The sequence below is a fragment of the Rhinopithecus roxellana genome, chromosome 14, assembly GCF_007565055.1.
Source record: "Rhinopithecus roxellana isolate Shanxi Qingling chromosome 14, ASM756505v1, whole genome shotgun sequence".
In the NCBI taxonomy this organism is placed as follows: domain Eukaryota; kingdom Metazoa; phylum Chordata; class Mammalia; order Primates; family Cercopithecidae; genus Rhinopithecus; species Rhinopithecus roxellana.
In genome coordinates, this window is record NC_044562.1 from 78,397,341 (window position 1) to 78,412,886 (window position 15,546).

At 44.0% G+C, this 15,546-nt stretch overlaps 1 protein-coding gene across 7 annotated transcripts in view; it reads right to left on the reverse strand.

Annotated features, from left to right (window-relative positions):
• The window catches only part of UBR3 (ubiquitin protein ligase E3 component n-recognin 3), a 282,358-nt gene extending 269,646 nt beyond the window's left edge, over positions 1-12,712 (reverse strand). For all 7 annotated transcript variants that reach the window (XM_030916531.1, XM_030916525.1, XM_030916526.1 and 4 more), the window contains exon 1: positions 12,097-12,712. In XM_030916531.1, coding sequence (XP_030772391.1) covers positions 12,097-12,653 — 557 coding nt within the window. In that variant the 5' untranslated portion in view covers positions 12,654-12,712. The remainder of the gene's footprint in view (positions 1-12,096) is intronic.
• Between the last annotated feature and the right edge of the window lie 2,834 nt (positions 12,713-15,546).

Below are 15,546 nucleotides of genomic sequence, written 5' to 3' on the forward strand. Positions count from 1 at the left end.
ATATATACCACATTTTCTTTATCCATTCTTCCATCGGTGGGCATTTAGGTTGATTCCATATTTTGGCTACTCTGAATAGTCCTGCAATAAACATGGAACTTCATGTCTCTTTTTCATATACTGATTTCCCTTTTTTTTTTTTTTTTTTGATATATACCCAGTAGTGAAATTACTACTATGGTAATCTATTTTTAGTTTTCTGAGGAACCTCCATACTGTTCTCCATAGTGGCTATACTATTAATAATTTACATTCCCACCAACAGTGTAGACACTGTATTTTGAAAGCAGGTAACTTGTTTGACTTCACAGGTTCACAGCTAGAGAGAAATCTGCCACAGGATAAAGCATATCTTTGAGTCTCACCATATCTGATTGAAATGATATTTAGATAAGACTCTCAACTTTAGACTTCTGAGCTGGTGCTAGAACAAGTTAAGACTTCTGGGGCTACTGGAATGGAATGAATGTATTTGTATGTGTGTAAACTTTGTGCAGGCAAGGGGCAGAGGCAGAGCACCACAGTCTGAATGTGTGTCCCCTCCAAAATTCACATTGAAACTTAATCTCCATTGTGGTGGTATTAAGAGGCAGAAGTCTTTGGGGATGTGATTAAGTCCATTAGGGCTCTAACTTAAGCAAGTGCTGGAGGGAACTAGCTTAGGCCCCATTTGCCCTCTTCCCAGCTTCTGCCATGTGAGGATGCAATAAGAAGGCCTCACCTTCTTATTGGTCACCAGACACACACACACACACATACAAAGCCTTAATCTTGGACTTCCCAGCCTCCAGACTGGAAGAAATAAATTTCTGTTCTAAATTACTCATTCTGGTATAATATCAGCACAGAATAAGATGGATGGCAATTTATGTATTCTACCATAAAGTATTCCACTGAATGATTAAACTACAGTTAACTAATCTCATTGTTTCCATTTTTCCCTGTTTCAGTGTTACAATGAATATACTTGAACATGTATCTTTCTGCAACCTCCTCATATTTAATGTGATGCCAGTCAACATCTTAACAGAAGTTTTCCAAAGAACTTGACAAGGTCCTGAAATTCAAATGAAAACAGGGACCAAGAACAGCCAAAAATCCTTTTGAAGAGTAATAATACAGAAATCCTGCCATATCAAAATACATTTTAATGTTCTAAAAAAGTAGTATGGTATTGCTACAAGAGACATATCAATACAATAGAGAGCTTAGGACACACATAGGAGGTTTGGTATGTGATAGAGGTGACACTATAGATCAACGGAGGAAAAAAATGTTCAATAAGTGAATCCTCATATTGAAAAAGATAAAATTAGATCTAATGATATGGTTTGGCTGTGTCCCCACCCAAAATCCCATCCTGAATTGTAATCCTCATAATCCCCATGTGTCAAGGGCAGGATGAGGTGGACGTAACTGGATCATGGGGATGGTTTGCCCTATGTTGTTCTCATGATAGTGAGTTCTCACGAGATGTGATGGTTTTATAAGCATCTGGCATTTCCCCTGCTTGCTTCTTCTCCCTCCTGCTGCTGTGATAAGGTGCCTCCCACCATGATTACAAGTTTCCTGAGGCCTCCCCAGCCATGCTGAACTATGAGTCAATTAAACCTCTTTCTTTTATAAATCACCCAGTCTCCAGCAATTCTTTTTTCTTTCTTTCTTTTTTTTTTTTTTTTTTTGAGACAGAGTTTTCCTCTTGTTGCCCAGACTGGAGTGCAATAGCGTGATCTCAGCTCACCGCAACTTCTGCCTCCCGGGTTCAAGCGATTCTCTTGCCTCAGCCTCCCAAGTAGCTGGGATTACAGCCATGTGCTACCACGCCTGGCTAATTTTGTATTTTTAGGAGAGACAGGGTTTCTCCATGTTGATCAGGCTGGTCTCGAACTCCCAACCTCAGGTGATCCACCTGCCTCGGCTTCCCAAAGTGCTGGAATTACAGGCATGAGCCAACACGCCCAGCTGGGCAGTTCTTTATAGCAGTGTGAAAACAGACTAATACAGACCTCAATCTCACACTACATGTAAAAATAAATTTCAGATGGACAAAAGACCTAAGTGTACGATGAAAAACCTTAAATCTTTTAGTAGAAAACATATAAGCATTTTTTAAAACCAGAGTGAAGAAGATTTCTTTAACAAAATAAAAATAATACAAACTTCAGAAGAAAAACTACATTTTTAATTTAAAATTGTTTACAACAAAATTATGTATTTCAAGGTAAAAAGACACAAACTAGAAGATGAAATCAGGTATTTATACAACCAAGGATCAGCATCTAGAGTACGTACAGCATTCTTAAAACTCAGTAAAACAGGAAAACAAACAAAACAGGCAATATAAACCAGCAGTTCACCAGCGAAGATGCCCAAATGGCCCCAAAACATATGAAAAGATGTTCAACTTCACTACTCAAGAAAATATAAACTTTAAAAAGATGTCTGTATCCAGTAGATTGCTAAAATATTATAAATTTATATATATAACACCAAGTGTTTTTTGGGTTTTTTTTTTTTTTAAGTTCTGAAGTACATGTGCAGGATGTACAGGTCCCATAGGTAAATGTTTGCCATGGTGGTTTGGTGCACCTATCAACCCGTCACCTAGGTATGAAGTCCAGCATGCATTAGCTATTTTTTCTGATGCTCTCCCTCTCCCCGTCCCCCACCCAACAGGCCCCAGTGTGTGTTGCTCCCCTCCCTGTGTCCACGTATTCTCATTAATACCAAGTTTCGATAAGCAGAAAAACAAGACCTCAAATTCCTGGTGAGGCCAGGCATGGTAGCCCATGCCTGTAATCCCAGCACTCTGGGAGGCTGAGGCGGGAAGATCACCTGAGGTCAGGAGTTCGAGACCAGCCTGGCCAATATGGTAAAACGCCGTCTCTACTAAAAACACAAAAATTAGCTGGGCATGGTGGCCGCCCCCTGTAATCCCAGCTACTCAGGAGGCTGAGGCAGAACAATTGCTTGAACTCAGGAGGCAGAGGTTGCAATGAGCCGAGATCGCACCACTACACTTCAGCCTGGGGGACAGAGTGAATCTCCATCTCAAATAAATAAATAAATAAATAAATAAATAAATATATATATACACATATATATATATATATATATATATATATATATATATACACACATATATATGTGGCCCAGGAATTTCAGGAAAATGGTAACTTCTGGAGAGGGAAAGAGAAAGGAAAGGAGAGGTGGGTTGACCTTTCTTTGGTGTTTTGACTAAAAGCAGCTCTATAGCAAACATGGCAAAAGGTTAACATCTATTCATCTCAATGGTAAGTACAAAGGTATCTGTTATATTACTTTTGTAATTTTCTGTAAATTCAAATTGTTTCATAATTGAAAATAGTTTTAACTGAGTTTTACAATGATTAAAAAATTAGGCCAGGTGTGGTGGCTCACGCCTGCAATCCCAGTACTTTGAGAGGCTGTGGCAGGTGGATTGCCTGAGGTCAGCAATTCGAGACCAGCCTGACCAATATGGTGAAACCCCACGTCTACTAAAAATACAAAAAATTAACCAGGCGTGGTGGCATGCGCCTGTAGTTCCAGCTACTCACGAGGCTGAGGCAGGAGAATCGCTTGAACCCAAGAGGCAGAGGTTGCAGTGAGCCGAGATCGTGCCACTGCACTCCAGCCTGGTGACAGAGTGAGACTCCATCTCAAAATGAGCAAACAAACAAACAAAAAATTATGAATATTTTAGGTGTAGTATTGGTATTGTGGTTTTGAGGGAGTTTTTTGTTTGTTTTTTGCTTTGTTTTCAAGAGATGAGGTCGCTTCATGTTGCTGAGGCTGGAGTGCAGTGACTATTTACAGGTCTGATCATAATGCACTGCAGCCTCTTACTCCCAGGCTCTGCAGCCTCTTACTCCCAGGCTCAAGCAATACTCCCATCTCAGCCTTGGGAATAGCTGGGACTATAGGTGCGAGTCACTATGCCTGACATTATTTTTAATTGTGGTAAAATATAAATAACATAAAATTTACCATTTAAAACCATCTTAAATGTACAGTTTAGTGGCATTAAGTACATTCACATTGTTTTGCAACCATCACAACCATCGATCTCAAGGACGTTTTCATCTTCCCAAACTGAAACTCTGTATCTGTTCAAAATAAATAAATAAATAAATAATTCCCCAGGCTGGGCACAGTGGCTCACGCCTTTAATCCCAGCACTTTGGGAGGCGGAGGCGGGCAGATCACAAGGTCAGGAGATCCAGACCATCCGGGCTAACGTGGTGAAACCCCGTCTCTACTAAAAATACAACAACTCAGCTGGGCATGGTGGTGGGCACCTGTAGTCCCAATTATTAGGCAGGCTAAGGCAGGAGAATGGCGTGAACTCAGGAGGTAGAGCTTGCAGTGAGCCGAGATCGTGCCACTGCACTCCAGCCTGGGCAACAGAGTGAGACTCAAAAAAATAATAAATGCCAGAGTGATTCGCAAAAAAATAAATAAATAAATAACTCCCCAGTCTCCCCTTCCCTTGGCCTCTGATAATCACTATTCTGCTTTCTGTCTATATGAATTTGACTATTCCTGGCACTTCATATAAACAGAAGTATCTGTTCTTTTGTGATGGGCTTATTTCATTTGGCATAATGTCTCCAAGGTTTATCTACATTGTAACATTCTAACATGTCAGAATTTTATAGTTTTTAAGGCTAAATATTCCATTGTATAGATACTCCACATATTGTGTATCCATTCATCTGCTGATGGACACTTGAGTTATGTTTTAGAGTTCACATGTCTTTACTCAGATGCATACTCAAATATTTTTAAATTAAATTATAAGGCATCTGATATTTGCTTCAAAATAGTCCTGGCTGGGAAGAAAGAGCAGTGGGACGGGGAGATAACAAATGAAACAAGAGGCCGGGCGCGGTGTCTCACGCCTGTAATCCCAGCACTTTGGGAGGCCGAGGCGGGCGGATCACGAGATCAGGAGATTGAGACCACTGTGAACCCCGTCTCTACTAAAAATACAAAAAAAATTAGCAGGGCACGGTGGCAGTCGTCTGTAGTCCCAGGTACTCAGGAGGCTGAAGCAGGAGAATGGCATGAACCCAGGAGGCGGAGCTTGCAGAGAGCCGAGATCAGGCCACCATACTCCAGCCTGGGTGACAGAGGGAGACTCTGTCTCCAAAAAAAAAAAAAAGATACAAGATGTCACTTTTCCTTATGAGAGCAGCAAAGATCAGAAACATTGATACCACCATATATACTGCCAGGATATGGGGAAACAAACTGTTTCATACATTGTTGGCAGGAATGTAAATTAATTTCTTTGGAGGGTTCTATCAAAGTTGAATTTGCACATTTCCTTCAACCAAGATATAACTTCTAGGAATTTATCCTCATACATAAGCTCACACACATATGAAGAAGCGTATACGAGAATACTTGCTGCAACAATGTTTACAACAGCCCAAGTCTGGAAACAATTTAAATGTCTATCAGTAGGGAACTGACTGCAAAAATCACAGTACATTACAAAAACATGGAAATACAATGATATACTATTTAACTTCAAAAATGAAGCAGTTCAACTTTCGAGATAGTGTCCATAAATATGTTAAGGGGAAAAAAAACAAGATACTAAAGAGAGTAACACTATTCAACCAGACATTCACATGGTTCAATTTCTGGCTACCACAGACCAAAAAACCTAAAAACCTCCCACAACACAGGCCAGGCACCACACTCTGGCCCATGCCTATAATCCCAGCCCTTTGGGAGGCTGAGGCAGATGGACTGCTTGAAGCCAGGAGTTCAAGACTAGCCTGGCCAACGTGGTGAAATATCATCTCTACCAAAAATACAAAAAAAAAAATGTAGCTGGGTGTAGCGGTGTGTCCCTATAGTCCCAACTACTTGGGAGGGTGAGGTGGGAAATCACTTGAGCCTGGGAGGTAAACGCTGCAGTGAGCTGTGATGTCACACCACTGCACTCAAGCCTGGGAGACACTGCGAGAACCTGTCTCTAAAAAAAAAAAAAACTAGAAATGCTGGATAAATTATAACTAATGTATTTTAAATACATAAGTAAGCTCAAAAGAAGGAAATTTCAGCCTGGCGCGGTGGCTCAAGCCTGTAATCCCAGCACTTTGGGAGGCCGAGACGGGCGGATCACGAGGTCAGGAGATTGAGACCATCCTGGCTAACACGGTGAAACCCCGTCTCTACTAAAAAATACAAAAAACTAGCCGGGCGACGTGGCGGGCGCCTGTAGTCCCAGCTACTCGGGAGGCTGAGGCAGGAGAATGGCGTAAGCCCGGGAGGCGGAGCTTGCAGTGAGCTGAGATCCAGCCACTGCACTCCAGCCCGGGCTACAGAGCGAGACTCTGTCTCAAAAAAAAAAAAAAAAAAGAAAGGGAAATTTCTTACTGAGGGGTAGGATGGAGAAAGGCACCTTTACTTTTTACTTTATCCACTTATTTTTATGTTATAATCAATGTGTATTACTTCCGAAATTACAAAAAATGAAAGCACTCCGAAAAAAGCTGCTATGGATTTAATAATCAATACGACCTCATGAATAACTAAAGCAATGTAATCTGACAGCAACTTTTTGAGTATAGCAGCCACTTTTTTATCCAATTTAATTCAAAATTACTGACACCTACTAAGTACAAGAGACTGTGCTGGCCTCTGGCTAATAGCAAAATGAGGTCCTTATCTTTTAAGGAGCTTAGAATACGTGAGAAAGAACAAGTAAGGAGACAAAAATATCTGTAATATAGGACAGAACATGAAACTCCTCATTTTCTGCACCAAAATTTGAGAACTAAATGTTTAAAATCCCAGTTTCCGGTTAGTATCCCATCAGAGCCCAAAACCAGCCAGTCAGACATTACAGTTGACCCTTGAACAACACTAGTTTGAACAGCAAGGGTTCCACTTATACAAGGATTTTTAAACCAAACATGGATCGAAAATACAGAATTTATGGCCGGGCGCGGTGGCTCAAGCCTGTAATCCCAGCACTTTGGGAGGCCGAGACGGGCGGATCACGAGTTCAGGAGTTCGAGACCATCCTGGCTAACACGGTGAAACCCTGTCTCTACTAAAAAAAAAAAAAAAAAAAATACAAAAAAAGCTAGCCGGGAGAGGTGGCTGGCGCCTGTAGTCCCAGCTACTTGGGAGGCTGAGGCAGGAGAATGGCGTAAACCCGGGAGGCGGAGCTTGCAGTAGCTGAGATCCGGCCACTGCACTCCAGCCCGGGCGACAGAGCGAGGCTCCGTCTCAAAGAAAAAAAAAAAAAAAAAAAGAAAAAAAAAAAAGAAAATACAGAATTCATGGGATCTGACACTCACATACATGAAGGGTAGACTTTTCTTACAAGCAGGATTTCAGTATACCCTGGAGAATGGGTGGGAGGTGGGTATTCTGGAACCAGTCTCCTATATATACCATATACTGAGGAACGAGTGTATTTTAGACTTTCCATTACAGGCTATTTTGTTTTGTTTCATTTTGTTTTGAGTTAATCCACCCATAAAGCTTTTTTTTTTTCCAGATGGAGTTTCACTCTTGTTGCTCAGGCTGGAGTGCAATGGCATGATCTTGGCTCACTGTAACCTCTGCCTCCCGGGCTCAAGCGATTCTCCTGTCTCAGCCTCCGGAGTAGCTGGGATTACAGGCATGTGCCACCACGCCCGGATAATTTTGCATTTTTAGTAGAGATGGGGTTTCTCCATGTTGGTCAGGCCGGTCTTGAACTCCCAACTTAAGGTGATCTGCCCACCTCAGCCTCCCAAAGTGCTGGGATTACAGGTGTGGGCCACCGCACCCAGCCCCCATGAAGCATTTCTGACAATGACTGCACTGCATTTACTCACTAGTGGCAAAACTGTAGTTACGCATACAGCTGTTTTGTTTTGTTTTTTTTCCTGAGACGGAGTCTCACTCTGTCGCCCAGGCTGGAGTGCAGTGGCAAGATCTCAGCTCACTCCAAGCTCCACCTCTAAGGTTCATGCCATTCTCCTGCCTCAGCCTCCCAAATAGCTGGGACTACAAGCACCCACCACCACACCCAGCTAATTTTTTGTATTTTTAGTAGAGACAGGGTTTCGCCATGTTAGCCAGGATGGTCTCGATCTCCTGACCTCGTGATCCGCCCACCTTGGCCTCCCAAAGTGTGGGATTGCAGGTGTGAGCCACCGCGCCCGGCCACATACAGTTATTAGTACACAGTTTCCATAGCCTTTGTGATCTCATCCCACAAATGAATCCTCAATGGTTTTCTTCCTTTGATTTGTATATCTGCTAATACTGCCACATTGACTATATCAATACTACTCAGTCAAAAATAACTAAATCCTCCCCATAGTTCTATAATTGCTAATTTGAAAATTAAATATAAATACAGCTGTGATGGATTCAAGATCCTTCTCCATCTCCAATCACTGAACATCGTACAGGCAACAGTCAGACACTTGTGAAAAGGATTATGGCACAGCAAGATGTATTCTCATTTACTAAGAGCACAAACAGCAGAAAAAAAGGAATCCTTCCTTTAAAAGTGACTGACCATGAAATTTACAAACTTTTATGGCAGTTAGAATAAAAACCCAAAATCAACACACATTCAATCTTTGGCAACCTAAACGGGTTTTTAAAATATCAAAAACTTAGAAAAGTTCAAACATTCTGTTCATGGCAGGGTAGTCCAGCTTTGCCCATGAGAACAGTGTTATAAGCTGTTGATGATTTCCAGTTCTAAAAAGGTTCCACAGGCAGTCTTTTAGGTTGCAAAGCTAGTCAACATCACCTATTTCTCTTGAGGCAGTAAATTAGTTGTATAGCCCAGAAAAATTACTCTATCCAATCCAAGCAGTTATAAAAAATTCAGAATAATCACAAGGCCACAATACTGTTTATTGTTCAATCTTGCCCTTTATGAAACTGGACATGGCAACTGCTGACACATACAGGCAATAGTTCTAGTTTCAGACAGAGATAATAATAAATCTTTAAATATTACGTATCAACTCATAGAGGGTTGCCAGACTGGGAAAATACTACTTACCTATGAGACACCAGTAAAAGCAAATACCATGAGGTTAGGATGTTGACTATCTATAGCCTGGATACCCTAAAACTGTATGAATACCTTCAAAGAAACTCACTGACATATTTCTGGTAGTACACTGAAGCATCACAAGCAATCAGACTTGCATCTCATCCTCAACAATCTGATAATCACCACTGTATTCCAAAAGTCAGGAAAGAATCAATGTCATTTCCTACCTTCAGGTTCTCTGGAGGCCTTCCTAAATGCTAACCCAGTCCAAGAAATAAAAATGTCTAACTATCAGTAAAGGATTGCTCCAACTCCTGTTTTGATGTGCTTCTTTAAAACAAAAACAAACAAAAAAGTTTAAAAAGAAAGAAACGAAGGCCCAAATAAGAATAACATATTAAGTAAAAAAAAAAAAAAAAAAAAAAAAAAAAAAAGATAAAACGTAGAATTGAAAAGAAAAACCAGTAAGAATGCTATTTAGTAGAGGCAGTAAAGAGAAACGGTTGACTAGTCCCGCTCTGGAGCCCTGGAGCCAGCATGCCTAGCTTACTGCCAGTGTAATCTTGAGCAAGTTTTTTTTTTAACTCTGCCCTACTTCCCTCTTCTGTACAATGAAAATAATAAAAGTAACAATCTCAGAGTCAAAGAATAAATAAGTTAAATCACGTAAAACAGCTAGAATTTGGCCACTTTTAACTAAACAGATAGATAAAAGTCCAAAATTTCACCACTACTCTGTTGATGAGGCTGTTGGAAAACAGGCAGTCTCATACAGTAATCAGTACTAAGCCTTAGGGAGGGCAATTTGGAAAACACACATTTGAGAATTTATCCCACTGACTCTCTTGACTAGGTGAGAAAAGACAGATAATACCACTTTTTAATTTTATACTGCAAAGTCAAATGCCCATGAAGAGACATTAAATCAAGAATGGAAAATTCACACACACACACACACACACACACACAAAATTAAAATTAAAAAAGAAATTTAAAAAAAGAATGGCAAATTCAAAACATGGAACACTATGCAGCAGTTTTTTTTAAAAAATTGAATGATGACACTGATTTTTTAATAAGAAAATACATCTAAGATAACTAAAAAATGCAAGATGTAGAACAGTGGAAAGTATGCAACCCTTTGCACAAAAAAGAGACTGAAAAACTAGGAAACATCCTTGCTTGTTCTGCACTAAGAGAAACTAAGCAGGAAGGAACTGGACAGATGGAAGACTAGATGGGAGAAAAATTTCCAACTGTGTGTGTGTGTGTATCTGCTTTATTAGCTATATATTTTACTTATTCAAATATAAAATTTTAAAAAGTACTTTTAAAGTGTCAGAGATACAGTTCAAGAACTCAAATGTTGGCGGGGCGCAGTGGCTCACGCCTGTAATCCCAGCACTTGGGAGGCCAAGGCAGGCAGATCACCTGAGGTCGGGAGTTCGGGACTAGCCTGACCGACATGGAGAAACCCTGTCTCTACTAAAAAAAAAAAAATACAAAATTAGCCAGGAGTGGTGGTGCATGACTGTAATCCCAGCTACTTGGGAGGCTGAGGCAGGAGAATCGCTTGAACCCAAGGGGTGGAGGCTGCAGTGGGCCGAGATCGCGCCATTGCATTCCAGCCTGGGCAACAAGAGTGAAACTCCATCTTAAAAAAATAAATTAATAAATTAATAAATAAAAACTCAAATGTTAGCTGCAATTATGTTATTATTATTAGCAAAATCAAAATACCTTCTTTCTGAAGACTTTTTCTTACTCCCTCTGGACAGAAACCTCCTCTCCCTCCTCTAGTTATCAAGTTATTGTTTAAGGAATTTATTACTTTCTACTCCAGTGCAAGTAGAGTAAGGGGTTGGTCAATGTTTCATTCATTTTTAATATCCAAGAAGCCTTGTTTGCACATAGTAAGTACCAACATTTTGGAGTAACTGTAACCTTACAAGTACTCCCAAAAAAAAGGTGACCATTTATAAAAAGATTGTACTCTGTCATTAATCCTAAGACCTGAAAATTGAAGAAGTTTAATAACTGCTAGCAACTAGTAGTTGCTAATATTCTTTCAACTACTGCCCATCCAAAATCGCCCCTTTCGCTTTTTCCTTTTTTCTCATACTGTCCCTGACATTGACATCACGTTCCAAGCCAAGACTCTACATGTACTAACTCTCTGTAACTCACTGCAAACTCTTAAATGTCTTCTCTCATAAGTCCCAACATCTGATGTATCGCTCTTGTCAAAAGGGCATTTGTTGTCTCCTCTTAGATGTTCACATATCAGTGAGTGAATAAAGTGCCCTTAACTGGAGAAGACCTAACACTTGATTCCTAGTTCGCTCAGTATTTTGTTTGTTCTCCTGGTACGGCGGGTATTCTGTAACGGACTGCTCGGTAGCCCAATTCTAAATGTCATCCCAGCATACCAAATACTCCACTGACAGCTCAACAGTCACTTTTCATGCAGGCCCCTCCCCTTCTCTCCTCCCTCCTCAAGAGCTCCTTCTCTCATACTGACAGACACACTGGCAGTTCAGAAGACCTCAAGCGTCCTTCCCTGCACGTACAAGACCACCTCCCAGCTCTCATCATCCCGCGAGCCAATACAGTCCCCAATAACAACCCCTCCCAGCCAATCCAAATCACAACCTAAGTCTCTTCCCAAGAACCAGGCTTTATAGCCTTTCCCAACAAGTACACACTTGACAGCTCGACACGAGCTTCCTCAAAAATCCTTTTCCCCTCACTCCCCTCCTAACCCATACACTGGCTCTTTTCTCGCAATCATTTACCCACCCTGGCTTCCCCATAATTCGCAGCCCGGTTTCCTAAACATGCTCTACGCTCTCCTCTCCCTGCTTTCTGCTCCCCACCCCCTTTCCACCGCTGACAGCTCAGTCACCTCCATCCCCCTGTGGCTGCACCCTCCCCCGCACCCTCCCCTTGACAGCTCAAGAGTGGGCTCCCGGTGCCCCGCTCCAGGCCCTCCCGCGACGTCCCCAGCCCAGGGTCGCCTCGCCCGCGGGGACGGCTCCACTCACCCGCTCTCCCGCATCACGTTGCTGTCCCCACAGTCGCAGGCGCCCCCGGCCTGGCTACGGAACATGTTGAAGTCGTGTCCAGTGTGGTCGCCCTGGTGGAAGCACTCGGCGCACAGTGACATGCACGGCGAGATGCCGCACGTCCGGCAGCGGTAGGCCACGAAGTTGGCTGTCCAGACCAGGCCGCAGAGCGCCGCGGGATCGTAGGCCCGCACCGCCGCGCAGAACTCGTCGTAGCCGCCGCCGCCCGCCAGAAGGCACTTACACCACTCCAAGGCCTCCTCCTCGGCTGCCCCCGGACCGCCCCCGCCTCCGGCCGCCGCCGCCGCGTCCTCGCCGCCGGCAGCCGCGGCCAGCGGCCGCTCGGCGCTCAGCACCCGCTCCAGCAGCGCCTGCAGCTCCTCAGCACCTGCGCGGTTGTCCGGCCGGCTGAGGGCCGCCTTGAGGTGCGCGGCGGTGGCCGCCTTGTCTAGGGCCAGCCCCGACGCGGGCAGCTCGGGCTGTGACGGCTGCTGGCCCCCGACGGCCGCCGCGGCCGCCGCGGCCGCCGCCGCCATGATGAGAGCTCAGAATTTGGAGAGTCCAGGGCCAGCGGCTCCTCCAGGGAGAGTGAGGGAATAGACTGCTGCGACTGCTCGGCCCGCCCAACTCTCGCGATACCCGGAGCGTCCGCGTTCCTCCGCCCGCAGCCCCGCCCCTGCACACGCCCCCTCGGGCTGCAGAGCCTTCTCCCCGCCCTCCAGCCTGGGTGCCTCTGGACCAAGCTAGGCTCCCAACTTTCTAAGTTAAGAGCTACTGAAATAAAGGACTCACCTTATAGGAAGTCTTTAATAAGGGCAATTATTTCTTTATTTGCACAGGGATTATTCACATCATCTTTCAGATGTACTTTAGGCATCTGCATTTTGTTCAAGATGTACATTCCAGTTGTTATCAAAGTCCAGCAGGCGACAGAGTGAGACCCCCAACTTAAGGAAAACAAAAACTGTAGGAAGAGCAATCCAAAGAAAAACAGAAGGCCGGGCGCAGTGGCTCACACCTGTAATCCCAGCACTTTGGGAGACCGAGGCAGGTGGATTACTTGAGGTCAGGAGTTTGAGATGAGCCTGGCTGACATGGTGAAACCGTGTCTCTACTGAAAATACAAAAATTAGCTGGACGTGGTGGCGCACGCCTGTAATACCAGCCACTCGGGAGGCTGAGGTAGGAGAATCGCTTGAATCCAGGAGACAGAGGTTGTAGTCAGCCAAGATCACGTCACTGCACTCCAGCCTGGGAGACAAAGCGAAACTCCGTCTCAAAAAACAATAACAACATCAAAGAAGAACAGGGGTGTTTCCAATCCATAACCGTGTGTTTGAAATGAATGAAACATAATTAAGACAGATTATTTTACAGTCCTGGTCTTCTACATTAGTTAAGTATGTCACGATCATCATATAACAGTGATAAGTTAAATTTGCTCAATAATTTTATGAATCACTAAATTATAAGCTAAATAAAACTTTATGTATTAACTTTACATGCTAAAACTTTGTATGTTTTAACTCATTTGATTCTCATAACAGAAAACTTTGAATTCTACCATTCCTAGGAAGTAGCAGCCTCAGACATTTCTCTACTTCGTCATCATCCATTCACTCTTTTTCTTCTTCCTTTAATAATGCAAAGAGGTGGGGCCGGGCGCGGTGGCTCAAGCCTGTAATCCCAGCACTTTGGGAGGCCGAGACGGGCGGATCACGAGGTCAGGAGATCGAGACCATCCTGGCTAATACGGTGAAACCCTGTCTCTACTTAAAAATACAAAAAAAACTAGCCGGGCGACGAGGCGGGCGCCTGTAGTCCCAGCTACTCGGGAGGCTGAGGCAGGAGAATGGCGTAACCCCGGGAGGCGGAGCTTGCAGTGAGCTGAGATCCGGCCACTGCACTCCAGCCTGGGTGGCAGAGCAAGACTCCGTCTCAAAAAAAAAAAAAAAAAAAAATGCAAAGAGGTGTCCATCCACAGGCTTAAACACAGTCCTGCAATCCTGTTACTTAACCACTGGATCCTGCCTTCTCAACTCTATCCAATATCCTCTTGTATTTTTAACACCTCTCTTTCTACTAGCTCAATGCTTGTCAGAATTTGTCTCCTCCTGTCTTAAAAATAATTGAAAAAACAATAAAGCTTCCCCCATTACTAAGCATCAACCATTCTCTTCTTTTCGTAGGCCACCTTTCTCTTTCTCTTTTTTCTTTTCTTTTCTTCTTCTTCTTCTTTTTTTTTTTTTTTTTTTTTTTTGAGACAGGGTCGCACTGTCGACCAGGCTGGAGTGCAGTGGTGCAATTTCAGATCACTGGAAGCTTTGCTCCCGGGTTCAAGCGATTTTCCCACCCCAGCCACCGGAGCAGCTGGGACCACAGGCTCGCGCCATCACACCCAGCTAATTTTTGTATTTTTAGTAGATACAAGGTCTCCTTACGTTGCCCAGGCTGGTCTCAAACTCCGGTCTCAAACGATCCGCCCATCTTGGCCTCCCAAAATGCTGGGATTACAGGAGTGAACCACCGTGTCTGGGGCCACGTTTAATTGTTCGTATTTACTCTTTCTTCTTTCTAAACTTCCATTCGCTCCACAATCTGCAACAACTTGATTTCTGCTCCTACTTTATGAAGCTCGACCTCTTTCCAGTATTTGACACCACTACCTATTCTTTCATTTCCACTCTTTTCTTTTTTTTCTGAGACGGAGTCCCGCTCTGTTGCCCAGGCTGGAGTGCAGGGGCACGATCTCGGCTCACTGCAAGCTCCGCCTCCCGGGTTCACGCCATTCTCCTGCCTCAACCTCCCGAGTAGCTGGGACTACAGGAGCCCGCCACCACGCCCGGCTAATTTTTTTGTATTTTTAGTAGAGACAGGGTTTCACCATGTCAGCCAGGATAGTCTCGATCTCCTGACCTCGTGATTCGCCTGCCTCAGCCTCCCAAAGTGCTGGGATTACAGGCGTGAGCCGCCGCGCCCGGCCCCTCCACTATCTCTTCTTTGGGTTTCTTTGACATCACCACTTCTGTGAGAATTGCAAGTGACACAAATGACCTAAAAATTGGGAAACAAAGTTACAATAAAGTAAGGCATGAGAATGGCGAAGGAGGTAAAGGTGAATGGAGATCGCTACTTTTTGAGCCGAGACTTGGGAAACAAGAAGAGTCACTCTGGGCCATACAACAAAGTGACTGTGACTTTCTCTTCCGCATCCCTTTCACTCTGTCTTTCCCCGTCCTTTGAGGGCCCGCAGGTACTCATGGCAAACTAGAGGGTAACGAGCAGGCGACAGGCGGCGAGGACTGGCCGTGGGTCAGCGAGTAGCGCAGGCTTTGCAGGTGGAGGGGATGGGGTAATGAGGCCCCCAGGTGGCCAGCGGAACCCGGGCTCCGGACAAAGTTGCAGCTCGGCGCCGGGCCGCTGGGCGGC